Genomic DNA, 25,825 nt, shown 5'->3' with positions numbered 1-25,825 from the left:
TCTGAATGTGGCAAAGAGCTTTCTGACATCTTCATATTGTTCCAGCAAAGATAAACTGAGGTGGTTCCAAACCCTGGTTTTATTAGCTGCAGTTGTTATAAATTTTTAAAGGGTAGCACGTTCCTCAGTTGGCAGAGTAACAGTTTGGGAAAGATTTGTTGCAGATTAGATAAGAGCACATTTGTTTTATCACTAACGGTTTGAAGATTAAGTAATTTAAGGAGTCTTCTCATGAGCAAACCAATTTGAAAACTGAGCTAATCTTAAATTCTTTTCCTCCAGTTCTGCAAGTTCCATTAGCGACAAATTGCAATAGTCTTTTTTTAAATGATTGTTCTATGCGAAATTATGAATTTTAGGAGCTCAAGAAAATGAGAAATGAAACCCTTCCACTACATGAAACCCATACTGCTCTTTAAATCAGATGCAGTCAGAAAGTAAAATCTGAACAAACTGAGGAGAAAAACAAGTAGAAAGAATGGCCTGGGATGGAATACAGCGAAATCACAGTGGAGGGCTTCCCTCCTTTTTGGAGCAGTTTTGTGCCCAGAACAACTACATTAAGAGATGTTATTCTCAACCTGTTGTTTCCTAGAGAGAATTTTTACATCCCAGCTGGATAGATTTCTTTCTGAAAATAGGACGATAGGTGAGTGTGGTAGGTCTGTCTCTCTCTTAAAGGCTGGTATGGATACAGCTTCATGGGATTCCGGAACACACCACAAAAATTGTGACGTTACTATAGAAGGCCCACCTGGCTGGGCTCTGAGATGAACTACAGGGCTGTTCCTCCTTCACTGTACTTCTCCAGGAGCAAGTGTGGAGGTGTTGAAGGGCCTTCTGTATGCATTGCCATTGTTCATGAATTTGCATTAAACATATATACAACTGCCAGAACAAAAGTTATTTTCCTCCGCAGCTGGCCACCTTGATACTTTGTGCTCAGATCTCTGGAAACAACAGCTCTCGTGGCTCTAGCTTAGAAGCTTTGAAACACTACAAATGATGTCTTGAAAGCAGAGGAAAGAATTTTTTCATGATGATTGTGTTCATCTATTGTGCTTAAGAAAAGACCATGATGACTGTGTTCGTGTACTGTGCATAAGAAAAGAATAAGAGTTTTCAGGAAAACTATAATATAAAATGTCTTAGGACTTGCCTGAACTTCAGCAGAGAAATGTTGACAATTTTTGATTTGGTGAGCCTCAGAGGTTCTTGAGATAGACACAGACGTGCCACTTTGGCCCCAAATGCACACAGGATCTATACTACAGTGAAGTAATGGGACTTCTGGGGAGTCTAGTTGTGTCTCTGACATCAGGAGAAGTTCTCTCTTCTTTCAGTTCTGCAAACAGCAGATGTGTTCCCTGTGCTGCTATAAGGTTTTAGAACACACAGACTGCAGCTTGCAGTAGGGGTAGTAGCAAGAAACTAAGAGTACCTTTTAATCTCTGTCTGTTTTAACCTGATATTCATGCAAAGAAAAATCCTCCATCAAGGAACCTGTTATACCTGCATATACAATGTGGCGTCTCTCAGCATGGACAGTCTGATCTGTCTGGATTTACAGACTTTGTACCTAACCCTAACCTACAAGGGGCTCTCAAGTTTCCAGTTCCCCTTCCTTTACAGGATATTCACCAAATAAATTAGTTTATGGTAATGCTAGAGAAAGGCTTCCATGTTTAAGGCTCAATTTTCCTCTTAAATATGCAGGCCTGAATTTGAGTGATGCAGGAATTTCAGCTTTGGAGGAGCCCCTGGGGCTTTCTCTGTTCTTTCTGACTTTCATGTATGTATCTAGGATTAGGTCACACATCTCCAGTGCAGCTTGAAGGGTATGTAATGGATGCTGACTGCTATCTTTTGAATGTTAAGATCAGTGACCATGTAACTCTGCGTGGGGGAAGTTAGAACAGTATCAAATTTTGCAGGCTCCCAAGGGCTTTGCAGAGTGGCTATCTTTTCAATGATGTCTGTAGTGCAAAAAAAACCCTGAAACCCTCAACAACTATTAAAAGCATGCATTTATATTCAAATATTCTTTTTCCCCTTTGCTTGTTACTGACCTTTTAGTTAAGATCAGTCAAACACCAATGCAATATCCGAACAATACAGTATCTATTTCTTTCAGCCTAATACGAGATGTGACCACTCTCACTGCGCAGCACGCTGCACTGCCAGCAGGGTGAACTCAGTGTAACGGGTCCTTTCCTATTCGAACTACTGTGATTCTATAATTTCAAAAAAATTGAAATGTTTGACCTGATACCAACAGACTACTGTCATTCCTAGAAATCTCTGTGTCTGGGGCTTGTGTCTGGCATGTTATATAGTTTGGAAGACACTGTAATTTCACCGCACATATTAAATTTCAACACATGATTATTGCCTACAACAATAAATATTTGAATTCATGTTGTGTGATTCAAACCAAGCCTAATAAATATGCAGTAGTGTCATATATATGGACAGCCAGAATGCCCCTTCAGAATGCTCTCTGACCCCTATAAATATTACTGTGTTTTTATCGCCTCTTTCTGATAGTTATTCGCCAGGTGGAGTATAGCACCCAAATTGAGATACCCTGAATTTTTCACTTGCAATTTACACTGGGTCTGCAGGCCCTCAGGCACACACCTGACATGCAGATGATACATCTGACTCATCCGAAAAGGGAGGAGCCTAGATTTCAGTTGTCTAGCACCTGTAACTAGAGCTATTTCTTCCACAGCCTGAGTTCTGTTGAAGCCATAGACCCTCACTGCAAAGGACCTTTTGAGCATCCACGTTGCTAGCGTAAGACGCGTGCGTGTGGAAAAGCAGCACAGCTTGCGTGGAAATCACTGTTTTGTTTCCCTCAAAGTCCTAAGAGTATGCATACACCAATACTGCTGTGATTCTCTCATACCTTAAATCACCAAGACTAATTTACCATGTATATTAGACTTGGGACACCACAGCATTGTTGTCCACGTGATATTCTAGATCATCCAGAATTCTCTTATGAATTAGCCTTGTCTTCCCACGCAGGCTTGTCTCTATCTCTAGGCAGCAGAAGCAAGTAGTTAACAATCAGTAAATTGTAGAGTTGCTTCTGGAAGGTTTTCTATATCTATGCTTATCACGGAAGAGTAAGATCTGACTCCTATCTATGGGCAGTTGTTGCCTCAGCCTCTCAACCCCTCTGCGTCAATCGTAGCATTTGACAGGGCTTCCAGCTGCTGGAATGGCTGTGAGAATTGAGTTCAGCAGGCTTTAGTGTAAGGGAAAAGGTGGGTCTGCACTTGATGAAGACTGGAAATCATATTTGTTGGCACACCTACGCCCTGAAAGTCCTCTGGGAGTTGTCTGTGGCCTTTAGATTGCGTCTTTCTGCTGCTCCTGCTCTATTTCTGTCTTCTCTGCTTTCGTTTCTCCCTGCTTCTTCCAAAAAAGCTGATGTGAATCTTCCTTTTATAACATCACATCCCCTTTGCTAAGTGACAGTTGTCGCTGACTTCAAGTTCCTTGTCAGGTAATTCATCGCTTGATACCTGCTCACCTAAGCATCTCTTAATGTGATAAATTTCTTTGAGGGTGGCATCACAGCCTGTATGGGATTTAAAGGAAGGAGCACAGATTGTAGGATAGCATTTTGGGAGAGGCACTGGGAAAGCAGAGTGTATAAATATGCCAAGTGTAACTGCAGAAACTGTGTGCAACAGCAGCACATAAGCAGTGGTCATGGAACCACTGGCATCTTTGAGGTCACATTAAGTGCTTTGCAGCCGGACTGCAGACCCATGTTGAAGATAAATCTGCGAATTTATCACTGGTATGTGAATATGTGGCTGATCTAAGGACAAAGTTTGAGAGCTGGTAGCTGAAGGTTGCCAAGTTTAGAAATCAGCCTGTTAAGGTCAGAGTGCCTTAAAGGGGAGGGTAGAAGATGTGCAGTCAGGAACTCCCTGAAAGGAGGAAAATACACTTGAACCTCAGTGACTGAAGAGACATCCATAGAAGAAGCCCAAAGTTACAAGTGAGTGTCTGGATGCTGTCTTGCTCCTGTGCTGCTTTGGCCACCTTTCCCCTTTGTCTCCCCTCACAATCAAATTAAATTGCTGCAAGTAAGGACGCTAGGCTAAAAGTTTGGAAATTAAAAAGATAAAATTCTGGAAAGTGGAGCACAAGGAAAACATCAGACAAGGCTTGGAGAAGGGTGTGAGAAGTAAGAGTGTACTCAGAGTTAAACATGGACTTCGATGAATTGCAGAGGACTCAGCAACTTAGTTGATCAAACATATCAAACGTGTCAAACAGTGTGCCATCAGTGAATTTCAATTAAATGTTCAGCTTTTCAATTTGTTGTTTAGATTAATGCATGAGATCATATGCAATAAATCACAACTTATTATGCGTGTTTATTAATAGCTTTATATTTAGGCAGTGAGGATCAATAATGTTAACACATGTATATAATTAGAATGTAATAAATCAGGCAGCTTGTTTTATTGGTTTTGCTGGGTAAATGAGTATTCCAGGCTATTTTGCAACCTCACCTCCTCCTCTGCACAGGATTTTGAGGACTAATATTGATTGACTTTATTTGGAATGAATACAGAATTGTAATATCCACTGGTGCTCAAATGAAACCCCAGTTCTGTACACTCAAGCAAGTATTTTATTGTAGTTAGTGGGAAGGGGTGCTGGGAAGGGGGGTTTTGTGTTCTAATCTGGTGCCTACTGGTGTGTACCTGCTGGCGTGGCATGGCATCACTGTGAAATGATGGAAACGCTTGCTATACTGCAGGTGGTAGCAGGAGAAAGAAGACTTTGCAGGATAGTATTATGTGATTTTGGTTTTATTTATGAAAATACTAATGTCCTATCAATAATGCAAACTGCACATCTGGTTTTCAGACATGGTTGAAGAGATCTGAGAGAAGATCAGCTCAGATGACCTTGGATCTTGTTGTAGCTTACTACATTTTTTGAAACTTACTTGATTTCCTTAAAAACAAAAATACAAGTAACTCGTTCTCACGAGCTACTTACGTTGTCTTTTCTGTATTCTCTAAAACTTAAAAGTGAGTTTGTCTATGGTACGATAGCACTCTAGTTATCATCAAAATGCTTCTAAAAACAGTACTCAGATGATAATTGCATTGAACAGACTATGACAGTTTTTAGTTACCATGATAATTACTGCAACCTTAATGCCTGTGGGACTTTGACATGATGCTCTTCAATTTTATGCTGTATAGAAGAAAGAGTTACAGGACAGCATACTCTACAATTTCTGGAATCTCGTCTTTGTTTAATTAAACGTCTAATATCTTTCCTTTAGTCTTAATGATAAAGTGTGGGTTTTTATGATTATTACTATAACTTCAATTAAAGCATTAAATCTGTTTGCTTTCAAGAAATAAAACAGTTGAGGAGAATTTTTTTTAATTATACTGCACTTATCCTCTGATGTTGGCTCTCTGACATGCTATGGCACTTTATTTAACATGCTTCATGCCTTCACAAGGTGGAATTTAGTTTAGATACTGAAGCAAACTATCCTATAAAATGCTATGTTGTAAATATAAACCTTTATAAACCTCTCGGGAGGGCCCTTCTTAAAGAAGAATTAAAATCTTCCATGATTCAGACCTATAAAATGAAAAGTAGCCCCTGCTCTGAGTATTAATTTGCACTGCAACCCCCTAAATCTTACCTTACGTTGACTTGACTCTTTGGAATTCATACTTAGCATAGCAAAAAATTGTTGCCTTTTAATGATGCTTTTATTACCAAAAAAAGTGCCTCCAAATAGAGACAAACTTAGACAAGCTAGTCTGTTTGTAACACACTGTATTAAATACAACACGTGCAGAGAGATTATATGATTAGTATCTTTAAATCGACACCTATTTTTCATTTTGCTGTGGCTTTGTTTGCTTACTTTTGTTTGCTTCCCCTGTCCCACAGAACCACCATATTTTACGGCTGAGCCCGAGAGCGTGATTTTGGCTGAAGTGGAGAAGGACGTGGACATCCTGTGCCAGGCGATGGGTGAGTGTGCAGAAGTGTTCGAACTTGGATGAGCGATATTCGTATATCCAGTGCTGAAGAAAGCCTCTTATATAAACTTTTAATGTTTTGAGGCCTCTGCATTACTGCTAATTATCACAGGATAATTAGGGATAGGGATAAGGGAGAGGGATATAAGGAAAGGGGATGCCTTTGCCCTTGGAAAATTGTGCAGTCCTTGTAGTTTAGTTTAGGTGTAGTAATGCCGACACGTTTGTGTTTGTCTGTTGGGCAGGGCGACTCCTGCTCCCTTCCCTCTGGTAGCCTGCCTTTGCTTCATAGTTGTCGCTATATAACAGCCATTAGTGGCTTGATCCAGAAAATCAGCTGAGGTGAAAGTATGGTTGTGGAACCCATCCCGTCATTTGCAATGCAAACAGTCAATATTTTCAACAATTCAAATGTCCTTTTTTCTGAACATTATGGAACTTTTATACTGAATAGAAATGTCAGTAACTCTGACATTTAAGCGCAGTTAAGAATTCTGCAGGAGGACTACTACAGGCAATTTTTAATTGGCCGGTGTTTTAATAACATAAAAGGCTTCAAATGTCTAGAATTCCACCTAAGCGGTTTTCAAGATTTAGTTCCAGAGAAACAGAAGCACCACCTACTTTAGCACTCTAGTAAGGTAGGAGGCATTGTAGTCTTGCGGTTAGAGCAGGTTTGTCTCTGTCACCGAACTGCGACATGGCTTTGGCAAGCAGCTGAACTTTTTGTCGTCTCACTTTCCCTGATGCTGACTTTAACAAGTAATACACATCAAAATGCCATGAGATCCTTAGGTAAAAAATACACAACCTTGATTAAAAAAACCACCCAAACCTAACTAACACTTTGTTTGGGTGGGTTCTTCCTCCAGATCAGAGCCAATAAAGATACTCTTTATTGCGTGATTATATTATTTCCACTATGATTTAAGCATTTTTTATGCTTTATGTAGGAAAGAGGCACCACTGCTTTTCTAGAGGGAAGCTTTGCAAATACGATAGTGCGATAAGCAAGCATGTGTGTAAGGGTGCTCCAGTTGATTTAGAATTCAGAAGCCCTTGATGAGGTCTCTTACCAAAAGGCTTTTACAGAAATGAAGCTATCAGGTTATAAAAGACAAGGTCTTGTCGCTAATTAATAGCTTTTTAAACAAAACACAGCAGGACCTGCTGTCAGTGGAGTTCCCCGGAAATCTATGCTGGAACCTGTGCTGTTCAACATACTCATCAATGCCCTGGCAAAGAGGGTGAATAGCAAGATGATAATATTTGCTGATTATATAAAATTATTCAAGATACTCAACATTAAAACTGACTGCAAAAGTTGCAGAAGGTTCTGATGATTTGAATTGACTGGACAATAAACTGGCAGATGAAATTATTGACAGAGATGAAACTACTTTCTACTATGCAGAAAAGTTATGTCTTCTGAAAACATCAGTTCAGTGCCAAGCTGTGGTTTGAAATGTTAGGTACTGGGAAGAAAGGAATAGAGAAAAGATAAGAGAATGTCACTGTATGAATCCATGGGGCAGCACCCCCATCTCAAATACTTCACACAATTCTAATCACTCTATTGGAGAGAGGGATGTAGAAAAACTAGAAAAGATACAAAACCATAGGAATGGTATAATTAGAGGACTACCATGGGTTTTGAATAATGAAAAATAAAATTGACTGGAACACTTTGCGAAAGAGATGACTGAGGGGCGGGTGCCATATAGGAAGGTGAGTAGGAGAAGATGATTCCATATTGCTTCATGCAAGAAGTAGAGGAAGCACCCAGCTAAATTTTCAGGTAGGAGATGTGTGATAAAGGAAAGTGTACTTTTTCAGAAAACATAAACTGTGGAGGTCATTGGTCCAGACAGTAGTTAAGATCAGAAATAAAAATTATTTAGAAAAACAAAATTTATGGAAGAAAAATCCAGTAAGGACTATTAAACACAACTCTGTGTGTTCAACCTCTATCTCAGGAAATAGCTAAAGCACAGATTACTGGAGCTGAGAAGGTGGAAATAGCACTTTGTCCTTGGGCTGTTCTTGCTTTTTGTGCCTGAGCATCCAAGACAAGACAATTTTATAGGAAGGAAAAGTGACTAGACAGACATTTATTCTGGCCATGTGCCACCAACTTTATGTTTCAGCATATAGTATGGCAAACATATTGGCATTTTTTTATTGGGGAAGATTTTTCAAGTAGCAGAATTAAAACTATGTGTTGTATTATTAGAGAAATTGAGTTAAAAAAACATTCTGAGATTTTTTTTTTTAAAAAAAATGTTTTGATCCTACACCACTATTTGACGAATCTCTGGACTATCTCACTGTCACTGAAAACACCTATCTGCTGGCTCAAATGTTTTTCATGTATTACCAAAAAAAAACCCCAAAACCCAAACCCAAACAACCTCCCCGCCCCCCAAAAAGAACAAAACCAAAAACCCCTGAAGACCTGGAGGAATCAGGGGAAGAAGAGGTTGACTTCTAACTCATCCTTCTACCCTAACTCTTCCTTTGAGCAGTTTAGCTCCCCAGGGGATTAATAGGGCACTCATAACCATTCTCAGTAGATGAGGTCTTATTGGAGAGCTGGGAACCCTTACTAGAGAAAATAATTTATTTCTGCTGAACATTTCTAGTGCGCATCTGATTTGCTGCTGAACGTGGTGCAGGAGCATGGAAATCTGTCTTCACGTGGATTATTTTGCTGAGTATCTGTAACAGACTTGTAAGGGGCAGATACTAGTATTAAACATAAAGGAATTTCGATCCATTATTACACATACCTGGCAGTTGCCAGCATTTAAAAAGAGGGTAAATGAAGGTTGCTGTCTCCCTGCTCCTAGCTAGGAGCTAGAATAAAGCACTAGGGGAACTGCAAAGCTGCCCTGGACCTTTGCTACAAACAGGAAGACAGACTGTATTTCCCCCAGCCCCATCGAGGTCTGTGCACAAAGCCCATTTGCCAAGTCTTGGTGCACTTTGGATGTGTGAGAGACAGATTAATTTCACAGAATAAACAGAGATTAACTGTATATAAAACTGCAACTTGCACAGACTGGCTTTATACTTCCCTGTAATGGAGTTCTGGTGTACCAGACTGCGCAGCAACCATGCTCTGCTGTAGATATCTTTCAGCAGTTGCTGATGCTGCCTGCATTTTCAATGGGTTTCCTTTAAATGCTTTTTCTTATTTGCTTATAGAAAGTTTGCAGCTGCAGGCAGCGGTGGTTGTGTCTAGGGAGTGCAGTTAATTGGACTTTAGTTCTACCTGTTTAGACAAGTAGATGGAAAGATGCTTTTGGGATTCCCCAGTAGCCCACTGGGATCTAGAGAAGACTATAGAAAATAAATAACAAAAACGACACGGTGAATATTTCGACTCTTTTATCCAGGTTCTTAAGTAAGTTAAATTTGGCAAAGAGTCAAGCATCTGGTTCACAGATGGGGAAACTGAGCCCCAGATTGCATAAATTATTTGCCCAAGGTTACAGAGAAAGTGGCGAAGCCAGAACCAGAGTCTCCGTTTCCTGCCTTCCCTTCTCCTCCATAACAGTAGATTAATTTGTCTGTGAAAAATGAGTAGTGCTGCATACCTGCTGAGAAATAAGCTTGTTTTATTTATTATTGCTAGGCTTTTAGGCCACTCTGTAATCTCTCAAGCAGTAAGGTAGGCCTGATACTGCTTGGAAAAGTATAGTCCAAAAGGTCTTTAAAGTGTTTTCTTCTGTTCCTAATTTTTTCACCAGAAGTGTTTGGAGGGGAGAAGGAGCAAAATTCCTTTGGGGGTGGGGAGAGGAAAGCTGTGGGGTAGGAGAGGGGGAGAAGAAAGGAAGCTGGTTTTAACAGCTTTTATAGCCAAAAAGGTAGCAAAATGATAAAAGAAAATGTGTACAACTTGGAAGACAAATCTCTCTGGGAAGATCACTAAAGCCCAAATGAATGCTGCTGACAGGCATCAGAGTGCTTAGATAAGATCCTATTATTCAGACTCATAACTTTGAGTAGAGGAAGATATCCGTAACCGAAATGTAGAAAAATAGAGATGGTAATATTCAGTTTGTCAGCTGAGGTGGTGATAGGAAGGTGTACCTCACAGTGATTATAGGATTAGAAGGTTTGCTAATACTGTTAGTAGAATGGGATTTATGGAATGACACCAGTGTTAAAGGTTTGAGTGTGCTGAATGCAGGATTTCATTATTTCCTAGGTGCCTATCAAGTCTAATGTGTGGGAAAATGGAGTTGCTATTATTTAAACTTGAAATCATTTCCAGGCTTCTCGGCATCAGGAGAACTATTCCATTTTGCATCATCTGTTTCTTCATTACTCAGTGATAATTTGTATTTGCCCAGGAGGATTTTCAAGAGTTGAGTAACACTCTCACTGAGAATTCTGAACACTGAAATTTACGCTAATTCTGTATATGGGCTGTTGTATGAAATTTAAATTATGCCTATTGCAAGCTACCACACTATGTCTATTCTCTATCAGACAATGCACTCTACATAGTGGATTTCTTCCTGCGATGATTACCTTCTAGATTATGAGTCCATTTTATTTTATCAGCAGAACAAAAGCATCAGAGGTGATTGTAGTAAATGATACATGTTTATAAAAAGTAACAGCAGCAATTGAATGTTGTTTTTCAGTCGTTCCATACATTGTTTGTACATTCTTTCCGGGAGTTAATATAGCTTTTGTCTGTATAAAGAGAGTAAGTACACTGAGAGAAGGTATGAATGGAAGTATAATAAAATTGTATTTAACTTCGAGATTTTTAAAATGATAATCATGTTAATATGGATCCTTCCCGTAGCGCTTTCGCTCTAAGAACCTTAAGTCATTGCCAACATTGCAGTGGAATTCATTGTCTGCAGATGCTCAATTCATCAGTGACACCCCATCCTTAATGCTTCCGTCATACCCCGCTTTTCTCTATTTCAGCAAATTTCCCTCACCCGTGAGTTTAAGTCCACAGTTCCTTACCTTATTAGAAGAGAATGTGAAGCTCGGAGGTTTAAGTGATACGTGTTCAAAATAGCTACCGATTATGAAAATGCCATGTTTGGGGCCGAGATAACTTAAATCAGCTTGATACCCTTGTGATCCTGTGATTATCCAATCACAGAATGTCTGCTTCGCTCCAGGTCCCTGCATAGGGCCCTTCCGTATTTGATCAGTGAGGGATTTCTGGGATAAGAAGATAAAAGATTGTCTGATATGAGGAGCAGGATGGGAACGTCTGTGTATGACTCTTCTAGGCCCCTGACATCTCTCGAAGAAAAAAGAATCCTACACTATTTGTATATACTAAATTCACAGCCACTTCATCCCAGCTGACTGGGATATAACTGCAGCAAAAATATATGTGAAATAACTGTGTCAGGGTTTGTAGAACACGCGCATGAATGAAAACAGGAATAAACGGGACTGTAAGTTATATCTGGGGCAGGATTTTTGTTTCTCCTAATGTCTGCATTTTTCAAATAACAGGTGAAGCTTGAGAATAAATAAAAATAATAATAATTTAAAGCTTTCCCATTGTTGGCAACATGCTGTTTGTATATCAGCTCAAACTAAGCTGCCAAATTAGCACTCAAATACAGTCATGTGAGCACTTTATTTTTTTGTGTGTGTAATTTGCCATTTCCTTTTTATTTTGACATCTTAGCTACAGTAGCACAGAGGAATCTTATTTGGGATGGAACAGTCTCACAGACTTGCTGCATTGCCACACTGCTCTTGTTTAAGCAGCATGATTCTAGCTTTCAATGTGAAATTGCTGTAAATCTTATTTTGTAGTAGCATGAAATATGATTGGATGAAGAAAGTAATTTGATAACATGTTTTCTCAACATTTCCCCTTTCACTGTTTGCTCGCTTTATTCCCACGTGTTCTGCAGTGTATTATTACCATTGATAATGTAAGATGCAGCCTCCATTTATCAAAAGCAGCTTGTAAAAATATAAATAATTGGTGTGGAAGGATGGGAAACCAGGGATATGACCATGATAGTGCCATGTATTTTGACTACCTAAAATGTGTTGTGTGAAGACTAATGGCAATTTTTTTTTTTTTTTAAATGTATTAGGTGTTCCTATTCCCACTCTGGTCTGGTATAAGGACTCTGTTCCCCTCAGCAAGCTGGAAAACCCCCGCTACAAAGTACTGCTGAGTGGTGGGCTCCGGATCCACGCGCTGCGTCCTCAGGATGCTGGAATCTTCCAGTGTTTTGCTAATAATAAAGCCGGGGAGATACAGACGTACACCTACCTGGATGTGACTAGTGAGTAAGGAGCTGCAATAGAGATCAATGAAGTTGTCTTGTCATTTCTATAGGTGACCCTACATCCATCAGATTTCTCCACCGCTCTGTGCTTGTTTAGTTCGACTCGCAGAACCTTGATTTTCATCAAGTGTAGGTGCCCTAGCTGTGAGGTACCCCAGAATGCCCTCTGTGGCCTGAATGCAATCTGCTGAAGCCTGTAGAAAAACTTTGCATGACGTTAGGGGCTTGAGGTGAACTCTCCTATTTTATGCTACAAAAGGAGAACTTAGTGAAAAGGGGAGGAGGTTGATTATTATTCTCTTATTACCCTACCCTTAATTGGTTTAGTGTGGACTTGGTAGTATTAGGTTAATGGTTGGACTGGATGATCTTAAAGGTCTTTTCCAACCTAAACGATTCTATGATTCTATTCTATTGTGTAATGCTTTTGTCTTGCCTTTATACTTAAACAATTTAGTTCTACTCTAATGTAATTTGGTTCTGAATTCAAGCTACTGCTTCATGATTTTGCATGGTATCGTTTTATCTGCCTTTTGTCTGCAACTACATTTAGCAGGGGAAAGAAAGAAAGTTCAAGTTAAAGGTCTTTTTTTTTTCTTTTTCTTTTTTTCCTTTTAGCCAAAAAGTCTGATTAAATGGTTTTGTTAATGAAGTACACTTTTCTCTATGGAAGAATTGCAAATCCTAGTAGTCTCTTTTAAAAGCAATTATTAACAGGCATATCTGTAATACTTTGCTTCAGGAAGCTAATTGTTAGCCCAAGAGCAGTTTACACATACTGACCAGAATTCCTACTGGCTTCAGAAAATACATCAGCCCCAGTTCAATATATATCTAGGAAACTGCAGAAAAAAATGTAATAAAATGCAACTGGGGAAAATAAGAAAGAAACTTGGAAAATGTCTTGGATGAGACTCAGGTTCTAAATTCTTTTGGCTGACATTTAAGTTTCAAAGTTAATGCCTTTCTCAAGTTGCTTTTCATCTTGAAGAACCCTGTTATGAAGATGAAACAAAATAGTTTTGTTTATCTAAATTTCTCAACTTTCCCCCAAACACTCATTTTGAGCTTTATCTTCCTTCATCTGTAAGCCATCTTACTTGTACATGTACAAGCACTGATAGATTTTTATTTTCCATGTAGGTAATAAACTGAATTAGGCAATTCCTAGGAGATGAATAATGAAAGGTTACAGTCACTGCTGAAAGGTTTTCGTGTACTATTGTCATGTCCTTCTCCATGATGGGCTCTATAAAAGTGGATGTAAAGTAGTCCATGATAATAGCTAAAGGATCTTTCTGACAGCCAATCCATTGAGTTTTTTTAAATTTTTGATTCTAGACATGAAACCAGCATTTATACAGCCTCCAGAGGATACCACTGTTACAGAGGGAATGACGGCAGTGCTAACCTGTGAAGTTTCAGGGGCTCCAAAACCTGCCATCTCATGGAAGAAAGGTAGCCAGTTATTAAGTAGTTGTGGAAAAGCTGTAATCCATGTTTTCTTAACCATTGTTGTTACTGGGATTCTGTAGATCCATTTAGTGCATATTTTGTTCATTTTTCTGGTTCTGCGAGCAGAGGGTTTGTTGGGGGGCTGTTGTGAGCCAGTGGCCTGGATAGGCTGTAATAGTCATCTGGGAGAACTAGGATTGCAGCGCTTACCCTGTGCAGTCTACGTGACACTAATCATGCTGGTTTTCCCTTCTGTGTTTCAGGAAACCAGATCTTAGCCAGTGGCTCAGTTCAGATTCCTCGGTTCATTCTTCTTGAATCTGGAGGGCTCCAGATAACACCCGTTTTCCTTCAGGATGCCGGCAATTATACTTGCTGTGCAGTCAACTCTGAAGGAGCTCTGAATGCTTTTGTGATGCTGACAGTGTGGAGTAAGGATAACGCTTTGTTTAAAGTCTAACTTTAATCAAGTATTAATCAGTTTTTGTTGTATGCTCAGGAAATTTTCATAAGTAATTATGCTTTTCCAGTTAATAGAGATACTTGTATGATTTAATAGGAATAATGTATCTATTTTAGGAAACCTATTGCAAATATCCTTTTTGATTGTAAAATTATGCATATAAACTTTTATATTTTGTGAAAGGAATTGTATTTAAATAGAGCTTCAATCACAATTACAGTTTTACTCAGGTTTTGCCTTGGAGAATCTTGCATTGCAAATCAGACCTTTTAACTTGTAGATGTGGCTGGCTGCAGTTAGTCTCTTCCTCCAGGAGTCCGCAGGCAGTATAGACTGGCCCATGCTGTGCCTAAGGCTGTGGCCACAGTTACAGTGGATGTGATCTTCCTCATACCTTTGTATTTCTTTGTGGCCCTGGGCACTGTTAGAAGCCAAACCAAAGTACAGCAGACTTCAGCTACTCTCTCGTGCTGCAGATTGGCACGGCACAGGGCAACCCATGAAATGATTTTGTCCTTTACCATTTGCCCTTGATCTCTATTTTTTTTTATTTCCTCTGTTGGGGCAGAGAGTCTGATCCAACAGGTTCAGCTGTGTTACTCCTAGATGAGTTAAATTTAAGTGTAATGTGTTTTTTGCTACTAAAGGTAGGAAACCTGAGGTGGGACTAAAAATAATTAACAACAATGAAGATGGTGATAAATACAGAAGTGTTGTGGCCCTCTCCTTTCCCGTGCTTGAAGTACTGATTATGCTGCTGATGTGTGGTGCATATATGACATTCGTTAATCCCCAAACTGTGCAAGTTAAATCAGCAACACTTTGCCTTTTCCACATGGGAATACCTGAAAACAATACTGGCAGTAACTGTAATGTACTTGTGTCATATGGCCATCATATTTATCTTACTGACAATGTAAAGTTAGTATACATATCAGGATGTTTTAAACTGAGTGATATCCAGGTGTATGGATGAAGTAAAGGAGATCCTCCCTATTAATTCTCAAAGGCACGGTTCTTATATGTATTAAAGATAGTTCCTGTTCATTGTACTGCACTGGAGGGGGAAAAGAAAAGTGAATATAACCTAATATTTGTGTAGCAACAACACCAGTATAAAGCTAGAAGACATACATAGGTACATCAAGAATAACGCTAAAAAGTCCATGCTATTAGTTAACTCTTGATTTTGCTGATGATTCATTCGTGTGCGTGTATGCGATATCTCAGTAGACGCTGATTATCTCTGTAGGGATTTGGGACTGATTAACATTATCCACATATCTTCTATACTCATCCTAGTTGTCTACCTGCTTCAGCTGATGCTATCTGCTGCTGCTACTGTGTGTTAAGCATAATCGAGATCTTTCACACCAGATCTGGTTGCTGTAGTTACAGCAATTATTGTGTTCTGGGTCTCCAGGAGGTGCTTGAATAAAGATGTTTTGAAGCATTTCAGTAAACAGCATATCTTTCTTATATGGAAAATTCAGACTACCAGGAACTCCTCCTTCTTTAACCTCTTTCCTGGATTTGACGAGATTGTAGGATGCCATTTAAGTTTTTCTCTTTCTGGATATTTTTCTAGTGTATTCTTCTTTGCACAGATTTTCCTTGGTTTTGTTTTCCCTGCTCCAAACAGTATGACTTGTTTCCTGACTAAATGTATGTTTGGATCCATTTGTAATGCATTACAAACATACTTGCTACCTTATGACTTCAGGGAGTTGCCATAGATGCTTACCGCAAGACAAGAGAGAGTTAGTACAGCTTTAGCGCTCTTCCTACTCGTGTCGCTGCTGACTTGGACTCATGCCCTCTGCTGCTTTTGCTTCTCTGCACCCCACAGCGTACCACCTCTTCTGGACACAATGACATTAGAGGGAAGGGAGCCTTCACAGCAAAGACTTGGAATGGCCTGCTTGCTTTGAATGACAAATGTTCAGTTGCCTGCTCTCTGAGTGAATACCCAAGTCAAAATGCTGTAATTTCACCTGAACTATGGCTTGTGTTCCTTTCAGATCGCACTTTCATTGTTCACCCTCCTGAGGATAGCACTGTGATCAAAGGAACCACAGCCACTCTGCGATGTGAAGCAACTCATGATCCTAGAATTTCAATCAGGTTGGTGGTGTCCATTCTTGTTTGTGTGGTTTATCTAAGCTTAATTTTATAAGTTATATGAATAGCATTAGGTGAAAAGTTTCAGGACCCCAGATTTTAACACCAGACCCCTGATTACTGCATTATAAGGTGGTACGCTGTATCATTAATCACATAAATCCCATCTTCCATTTCAGCCTTATGCATTATTTACAATGAGCTATGTTCCACTTCATGACTTCAGTATAGCCTTCCATGATTTTACTGTCAAGGTTAATACGCTATCAATAAAACCAGCTTGTCAGAAGCTGATACTTAATGAGAGTAAAAGCCAAAGAGAAGGAATAGGATTTCAGAAGTGTTTACATTGGGGTGCCTGAAAGCAACACGAGAGATGCCCGTGTTCTTGGAAATAGCTCAATAACTAGGGGCCATATTCCGCTTTAACTGCATGAAGGAAAGCAGAATTTGTCTGAACTATTAAAATTTGCGCTAGAGCATTTAGAGGAAGCTCAGCGTTTTAAAATAAATTTACCATGAAAATTCATGTAGTCTGAAAGCAACACAAATGAAAGAAAATGCAAGGAACAGCTTGGAGGGTGCTAGAAGGGTGAACTGCAGAAAAAAACTTTGGAAAGAGAAATACAGGTGTAAACATTTCATGTAGAGATACTTAATTGTAAGACACATCTTTGACATGTTGTTATGTGTGTGTTATAACGGATAAGCTCTAGTAAACCTTGCCACAGCAGTTTAAGATGTTACTGATTATGGCAGTCTAAGGTTATTACAGTCTTAGCAGAGATGGACCAACACCTCAGCTGTTAACTTCAGAGCAGGATGTTCTAGTTTAAAATGCTGACGAAGGTGGACTTTAGAACTTGGACATGAGTACTTCACCTTTTCCATGTAAAATACATAGTACTGTTTATAAAATATGTAGTAACTTGGATGCAATTACATTTCTTGTTCTGATCACTGATCTAAAACTAAAATTCGTAAAAGACATTGTTTCTGAAAGTAAATGTAGGGGCCTGTCATTTTTAATGGACGATTACAAAAGTTGATATCTTATTGCACAGTTCAAATAAATCTGTTTCAAAGTTCTTGTGAGTAATTATTAACCGAAGCATTGTAATACTCAGGTACGTTTGGAAGAAGGACAGTGTTGTAATAAATCCATCCAGCAGTTCCAGGATCACGGTAGAGAAAGACGGAACCCTCCTCATCAGCCAGACATGGTCAGGTGACATTGGAGACTACACCTGTGAGGTCATTTCTTTTGGAGGAAATGACTCCAGAATGGCTCGACTAGAAGTGATGTGAGTATTCCATCTTAAATATACACTATACTTGGTTTCAGATACCCTTGGGTATTTTTCTAGCATTTCATTCTAGGAGATCTGGGAAATGTGTAAGTTTGGTTTCTGGTGTGGGTTTCTTTAGGGGAAATTAAGCCTGGCTCATTTCTGATTAAATTGCCTTGAAATGCGTCCTCCCTTTTGCATGCTGCCTTGCTGCTTGGACTTCCAAGTACCTGGAGCCTTGGAAATTACTTCCAAGCAACTGCATCTCTCTGAATCCCCATGTGTACCTGCCCGTCTGGTTGGGTGATTGAGCTGAAGGGATAACAATTAAGAGGTTACAGTCCGCCTGAAGTCAGCAACAAGCGGACTGCTGCTGGGGAATCTAATTGGACATGTCCTGTTCAGCATCGTTATCAGTGATCTGAAGGAGGTGTTGGAGTGCATGCTCATCAAGTTTGTAGGTGGCACAAAATGAATGGGGGACAGCTGAGATACACTGGAGGGCAGGACCGCCATTCAGAGGGACCTAGATAGGCGGAGAAATGGGCCAACAGGAACGTCACGAAATTCAGCAAGGACAAATGCAGCATCTGCATCTGGGGAGGAATAACCTTTTGCAGTAACACAGTTTGGGCACTGACTGGCTGGTGGCAGTTCTGCTGGAAAGAACTTGGGGATCTTGGTAGACAGCAGCTGAACGTGAGCCAGCTGTGTGCCCTGGCAACAAGAAAGGCAGACAGCATTCTGGGCTGTGTTAACACGAGCATAGTAGATTGATGGACATGATTACCCCCTTTTATTTGACACTTATAAGCCTACATCTAGAATACTGTCTCCAGTTTTCAGGACCAGACTGGATAAACTGGTCTGATCTCATGGCTGACCCTGCTTTGAGCAGAAGGTTGGACAAGAGACGACCTGAGGTCCCTTCCAAGCTGAATCCTTCTGTCATCCCATGCTGTAGGGCTTTTTCATAAAGTCCAGGTGCTGCACTGTGATGCCAAGGTTATAAGAAAATGTTTTCCTACTTTTAGTATTTTCTCTCTGTTAAACATATATCAGAATAGCTGGTCCCTGGACAGGCATTGCTTACTCTTGTATTCTCTTTATGCACAGTTTTTCAGGGAAAAAAAATATTTTTGTATATGCCGTTCTTTATTCCTAAGGATCTTCAAAAATAAAAACAAGAAAACGTTTAAAGTGCAGTTCAGTTCTGAAAAAGGATTATAAAAATGTCATTATGGGGTGCCATATTTTCTATTTCTGTCATTCCACTGGGGTGAAGTGCACTTCTATTTTATGTTTATCACTAAAAGCAACAACTGTGGTTTTGGTACATGTGTGGAGCAGATCAAATGAATAAGAAAGGTAATGTTTTATGTAGACTTTATTTATTTATTTATTTGAGTAGTGCTGCATGCTTTAATTTAACTAAAATTGCGTCTGTTTCTGCTGGTCATGCCTGATCTCTCTGAGAAGATGGCAACTTCTGCTGTTGGCAGTGTAATGAGTTCACCTCTGAGATTTGCTATGCAGAGGGCTGTTTGATACAGCATTATTCTGACAGTGCCAAGGCTAGATCAGATGCCCATTTTCAGAGAGCGGTCATACATTCTTTCTCTAATTAAGCACTCCTCAGCTCTCCTCCCGGAGTGCATTTTGCTGCTGGTTTGAATCCAAGAGCAGAAGACAATTCAAAATATATTGCTACTGTATAACCATACTTGCTTTTCTCTGAGGCGGTTTTTGAATGGAGGGCAGAAAATTATGGAGTAAAGACTGAAAAGAATATTAAAATCTGGACTCTGAAGCAAAGTTATAAATGTGTGGTAAACACTTCAGCGTTCTTACCATTTCTTAATCCTAAACAGCAAAAGATGCCCTATGCAACACAGTACAGCACGGCAGATGTATTTACTTGCGGTTTCCCATTGACCAGTGAGGAACAAGTTTATACTCCCTAAAACTCAGGCTGGAAGTTAGCTGGGAGAGGTGCATCTTCTGTACGCTGCTGAGACTGCCTTTCTTGCACCCCAGCTTGTTCCAGTTGTGTTGGCTGGCTCTCCATGCACGGGGACTGGCTCTTTATCCTGTATCTCCACTTCCTCCGATGTGCTGTTGCTGATCACCTGTCACCTGTTTTTCCTGGAGGAATTAAAGAAATATATCAGACCCACTCTTTTCGAGGACTTCAGTAACTGATAAGTCACTCAATCATACCTTGAATTGTGAGGTTATTTCAAAGTAGCGCTGCAGGTAGTGCAATAATGCCAAAAAACATTGCATTCCTTTGCAGCTTTCATCATTATCGTTTGGCTTAGCAGCACAAATCTGTGAGAAATAGAGATACATGATACAACAGAAGTGAAATGAAGAAGAAAATATGTGGAAAGGAAATGTCTGAAGTAAAGCTTAAATTAAATTCTAGCTCATATACGAATGACAGATCTATAACGTTCCCTGTTCTCCCAGATAATTCTCTTGTGCAGAACATTAACAAACAGGGCATGTACATTCCCATCGATGAGCACTTACACTTCAGTGCCTTGAGTACCACTAATGTCAGACAAATGTTCAAAGGAGGCCTTTCAACAAATTACAGACTCGAGTAGTCTACCAACGGATAATATCCTAGCCTACCTAGCTTTATCTGACAACTCCAATCATCTCACCACCTTTTTTCCCCCAGGAACCAGCATGTCCCTCTTCTACCTCTAGGCATGTCAAGAGAAATTTCCAAAGGCACAGATAAGTTTGTTACTGATTTCTATTCAAACTGATTCAATTCAAAACCATTGACCTTCAGGGTGACCTTCAGTTATTTAATCTCTGGGTGGTCTGGGTTTCTAACCTGTGAAAAGAAGGAAAGAAAACTTTTTCTTCCTTTGTCTTCCCTTGTTGGAAGACAGACGGGGAAAAAGGTATTGTTTCTTGCTAGAAGAACATATGCTGATAGCACAGCGTGGTATACATTGCAGGATGGGTCATTTTTCTCAGCATGTCCATGAAGAAATAAAATATTTGAAAAGGAAAGCCAGAAAACTAATGACAAACTTGCTAAAGTGCAGCCAAAGGTTACTTTGCTCATCGATTTTGCACTGATGATACTTGGGCACAGAAACTAATTGCTAGTCAAGATACTCTATTCATTCATTTGTCTTCCCTCTAAATGTGTTTATTCTTCATGTACATCTCTTGATTTGATTTGCATGAGGTAAAACATTTGCGAGTGATGTTTCTCTTCTGGAGGAGAGAGATTTTAATTTTTTACTTGCTACTTCTTTCCTCCTAGCAGAGCTTCTCGACTGCAAATACAGAAACATTTGCAGGTCTTTTGATGATGAGCTTGTGCTTCTCTTGCATTCCTCCAAGTCACAGGATTTGATCCTGAAAATAATTGGATGTTATGAAACATCCCAGCTTCATTTAGCTTACTTTCATAGTCCTGTAAATACCATACTGAAATACATATAGAGGAAAAACTGCTTGTTCCTAAAGCTGCATAAGCTGAGTTATCACAATGTATCACTCACCTGATGGGAAACTGTGCTGATTCCAGCTCAAAGTATCCTGAGGGTTCTCAGTGTATATAAAATATGCAGAATTGACGCTATCTATGCCTGATGATACCTGCTGCTCAATATCAGCCTGTCTGCAGTCCATAGTAAAGAATCTCTTTGTTGTATGAATCTGACTGAAAAGTATGGTAATGCTGCATTGTTGGAAAATCAAAGCCCTGTACAAGCCTCTCTTATGTCACAACATATAGTTAAATCTTTTAGGCTCTTTCTCTATGCAAAAATATGGGGAGGACAATGTAATACAAAAATAGACAATTTATTCCTGGCAGCAAGTTCATCTTCTTTCAGTTCTCTTTCACCAGAGAAGGAACTATTATTGTTCTGTCTTCTTCAAAAGCAGGAGAGGGGAGCTAACCACTTATAATAAAACCCAGTGGGTTGCAAAGAATACACAGTATTGCCTTTGTCAATCATTTATACATGAATTTTGATACCCTTTTTACTAGAATATTTGTAATTGCTGCTTCTTCCAATTTCTTCCCAATATATCCCATTAAAAAATAGCTTGATTACTAAAAATAAAATCAGTAAGACCAATGCAGAGTAACAAATCAAAATGTCTCATTACAAGCTTATCTTTGTATGGATCCCATATCCCTCAGTTCCAATAGCCCATCTCTTTTCCTTTCTGCAGGGAGTGAAAACAGGAAGGATGTAAAACTTGAAAATATATTATTTCTTCCTCACTAGAAAGCAAGCTTCTATTTATTTTTCCAAGCTCTCTATTGAGATGTCATCTAAGAAGTAAGGTTCACTGCTGAGTCTAAATGCACTTGATACTCAAAAGAGAAATACCACCTGGAAATACACTTGGAAATACAATTGTGCCCGTTCATCATTGAAGGTATATCAGAAATGTAGGTGTGTTTAGCAAAAAGAAAGCATAAAATTCAAAAACCTTTCCCAAGTCGTCTGTAGGTTTGAGCTTGTGGTGACCACCAAAATGAAATGGGAAATAAATCTGTGCACTCTGGGACTTGGCAAGCCTTTCATTTCAAAAAATCCACCTCATTATACACCTGCGAGAGACAAAAAGCCTCGAAACTAATGGATGCCTTGCAAGAATCTTTCCTGTGGTTAGAAATTGGAGAGGATTCTTTTTCAAGAGAAACTGGAAAGTCCTGAGCAACAGATGACACATTTCTCAATTTAAAGCATTACAAACTTTTATGAGCAAAGCCATCAGGGCTAAGTGCTTTGTTAGGCTTCCTGCCTCAATTTCTTACCATGTTATTGGGTCTAGCAGATGAACCACCTGCTCCTGAGTGAAGCTTGTATGGTGGACCTGGTTTAGGATATCATTTACGAAATAGGAGTGGGACAACAAGAAAACTTGTTTAATCTCCCTTGCCTTTTTAGTAATCCCCTCTTCAGTCACAGTCTCTCTAATTACCTGCTGTTAGACCGTTTTTCTCAGAAATCTCTCCAAACCGTGTCTGGTTTAGTTCCCTCAGCAAATAGTCTGCTTTTAGCTAATTTTATAAAACACTCTTATGTTTGCTGAGTGAATTTTTCAGCTGCCCTCTGGCAGTGATGAGCTGACTCAAAACATTAGGGTTTCTGTTTCGAACATGCATCATCTGCAACTAGCTAATATTTCTCTCCTGGATTGTCACAATGACTTCATGTTCTTTTCTTGCAAATCCACTATTTTAATTGCTTTGTCAGAGTCCCCTCAGGTCACCTTGGTGGCTATGCCATTAACCCTGGGCTTATCTATCTATTACAGATTTTAAAGTGTCCATATACATATTTTGCTATCATACAAAGTAAGTTATGGAAAACTTGCCTCCATGCAACTCTTCAGCATTAGAGGAGTGAGGTCTTAAGATATCCTATATCGAAAAACCTTCATATATTTCCTGTCTGGGATTCAGTGAATAAAAAAAGGAAAGATTATAATGCTGGAATTAAAATTCCAGCGTCCGATCAAGGGCTGTTCTGTGCCCTGGATGTTACTGTCCTAAACCTCATCCACTTTCTTGGTGTATCAGAAGTTGAGCAGTTCAAGTCTGAGGTCCTTCTCATCCTGAAGAAGAGCTGAAACTACCATTCCCTGCAATGATTTCTTGGATGTTAGCAGCAAGGAAAAGTAATTCTGTTAAAGGAAAAAAAGAAGCAATGATCTCTTTTGGGAACGTGAATATTCATGATGGTGGTACAGGTCTCATTTGTCGTCCCTTCCACACAGTATGTGGTAGCAAATGAGGAGGAGACAAAGTGTAAGTGCTTGCTAAGGTAGGAATTACTATTTATTAATCTCTGCTTTTGTATATTACAAAGAGAGAAGTACACTTCTGTGCTGAAATGTCTTTGTAGTTTTAAATATTTATTTCTGTCCAGGTGTGTTTCTTAGGCACTTGTTATGTGTGCCTTGAGGGATTTAAATCTGTAAGCACCATCTGTTGCTGTTTGGTGTGGACACATATGGCTCAAGAATATGATATTAGTGGAGATAGGTGTACTGTACGGCTGCTGCAGCTCACGCTACTCAATCTCTGTCTGAACAGAAAGTGCCCGTCTCCTTCATGCTGCTGACTGATTACCATTTTGTGTCAATCTAAGAGAATAATCAACTAAACCCAAATGCTAAGCAAACCCCCCCATGTTTAAATTCAGTTTGTGCCTTAAAACATGTCAAAAAAGGAATGTCCCCTCTCCTCCAAAAGTCTTCTGAGACTTGTACGGTAAGAAAAAGATACTGAGGTGTAAAGTCTTTCTTAGTCATGTAGCCTCTGTCCTCAAACGAGCTGTTAATTCAACCCTTCTAAACGTATGGGGAAACAAGTTTAACTAGTAAATGCACACCCTGGAAATATCTGTAATATATTCCAGGAGTGTTTGTTTATTTCCCAGAAAAGGAGTTACATGGGGATAAGTTTGCTGTGAGCTCCCCCTCAGCCATCCCTCCTACATTGCCTCCTGTGTGAGCGTCGTCTTCTGGAAGAAGCTGGAGCCACAGCCCCTCTCCGAGCTCTTCCCCACAGGGCCTGGTGATAAATGAAGTGGGGACTGGGACTTCCGTGAGCCATGTCACAACAGGACGTCTCGCTCTCTTTCCTTTGCCAGCTTAATCACAAAAACACTTTTCCAACCAGCTTGCTTAGGACATAATGATAAATTGTAGTGGAGTTTTAATGTTTATTATAATTTAATGTTTCATTCAAAATTAAGTAGCCCACTCCTGCAGTCCCTGGGTAAATGGCCATATCTTAAACCCCGCCTCCACACTTGTCCAATCACAGGCTTATTCTGCCATTTTGTCTTGCAGGCTGGCTGCCCTCCTACTTTGTTTCCAGGTCCCCCTCTTCCCTAAACTTGTTTATCGAAAATTTTGCAGTGTGCTCTGTTCAAAATCTGCTTCTGTTGGGCCCATACATACTCCTTCCTGTGCCCGATATCTCTTCTAGCCTAAAACTGACGGTGTCTTAGCCGTCTGTGCATCGGGGGTCTGGAGCTTGGCTGGTGCATGCCCAGACCTACATGAGAGCACAGTCAGCCTAAACTCCTCATAATCAAGGCATCTTGAGCGAGTGATTTAATGAAGTTCTGAATCACACCCTGAGGTGTCATTCCATGTTTACTACAGAAAGAGCCTGGGGTGACCGTGCTGCTAATTTGGTTAGGCATTTAAAGTCAAATGAGATGAGCCTTTGAGTCTCAGGTTTAGCCTTAGGAAGCATCAACCCATCGACCCTACAGAGGTGGGCAGGTGAGTGTCTTCCACTTGTGTTGTCTCATTATCTGTGTGTTTTTCCTGCCGCTCCTCAGCTCTTCCAGCAACCTTTTTTTTTTTTTTTTTTTGAGTTAACTCTATAGCATGTAGCCATCATAAACACGTAAACAAAAGCATACACAGTTTTAACAGAAAAATAATAAAACTATTGCCTGGCTCTCCATATGCTCCTCAATCTTCCAGTAGAAACCCGAATCCAGGACATATTTATTAGTCTGGCTTAAAGCCAGGGTCTGTATTTACTTTTGTGAGTGGCTAGGAGTTGCGGTTTTTAAATAACTGTAAGCCTTCAGCAGCATGATACATTGCAACCAGAAATTACTACATTTTTAAATTAAGCATGTGAAGTGCCCTTGTGGCTTTCTGCTTTGGTCAGAGCAAATTAGCAGTGGTGCATGCTGAGGAAGGGTTACCCGCTGCCTTCCTGGGGAGGAGCAGTGGATTGAATGGGTGAAAACTGGTCCTCCTTGCTTTTCCTTCACTGTCTGAGGTCCTTAGGAACCAGGATGATAAGGAGCAGAAATCAGGCTCAAATATAATGGCTGAAGGGCTCCTATCACTTAATGCAGATCAGCATTTAAAGGATGTAGCAGAATTTCTCACTGCACCATGCAGCCTCCGACTTTCAGCCAATGAGTACAAATTAACTGTTTTTCCACAAATTGCCTTTATGTGGAGAAATTACACGTTTTAATTGAGCTGCTGTTTTATTTTTGTTTTTTAATGTTTCATTTTGTCTTTCCATGAGGTTTCTGCAGGCATTTTCACTACATTTTCTAGTTGGGTGCTTCCAAAAAAATCCTTATTATAGGGAGGAAAAATTCTACCCATGAC

The 25,825-nt window shown here is 39.8% G+C and overlaps 1 protein-coding gene across 1 annotated transcript in view; it reads left to right on the top strand.

The window, feature by feature from the left end:
* SDK1 (sidekick cell adhesion molecule 1) overlaps positions 1-25,825 on the top strand; it is a 417,731-nt gene that overhangs the window by 264,489 nt on the left and 127,417 nt on the right. Inside the window, exons 8-13 of the mRNA XM_075718433.1 lie at positions 5,959-6,042; positions 12,149-12,343; positions 13,688-13,804; positions 14,065-14,232; positions 16,286-16,388; positions 17,513-17,689. Of these exons, the coding sequence (XP_075574548.1) occupies positions 5,959-6,042; positions 12,149-12,343; positions 13,688-13,804; positions 14,065-14,232; positions 16,286-16,388; positions 17,513-17,689 (844 nt within the window). The remainder of the gene's footprint in view (positions 1-5,958; positions 6,043-12,148; positions 12,344-13,687; positions 13,805-14,064; positions 14,233-16,285; positions 16,389-17,512; positions 17,690-25,825) is intronic.

The sequence above is a fragment of the Pelecanus crispus genome, chromosome 11, assembly GCF_030463565.1.
Source record: "Pelecanus crispus isolate bPelCri1 chromosome 11, bPelCri1.pri, whole genome shotgun sequence".
In the NCBI taxonomy this organism is placed as follows: Eukaryota; Metazoa; Chordata; class Aves; order Pelecaniformes; family Pelecanidae; genus Pelecanus; species Pelecanus crispus.
This window is presented reverse-complemented; position numbering and strand designations above follow the sequence as displayed.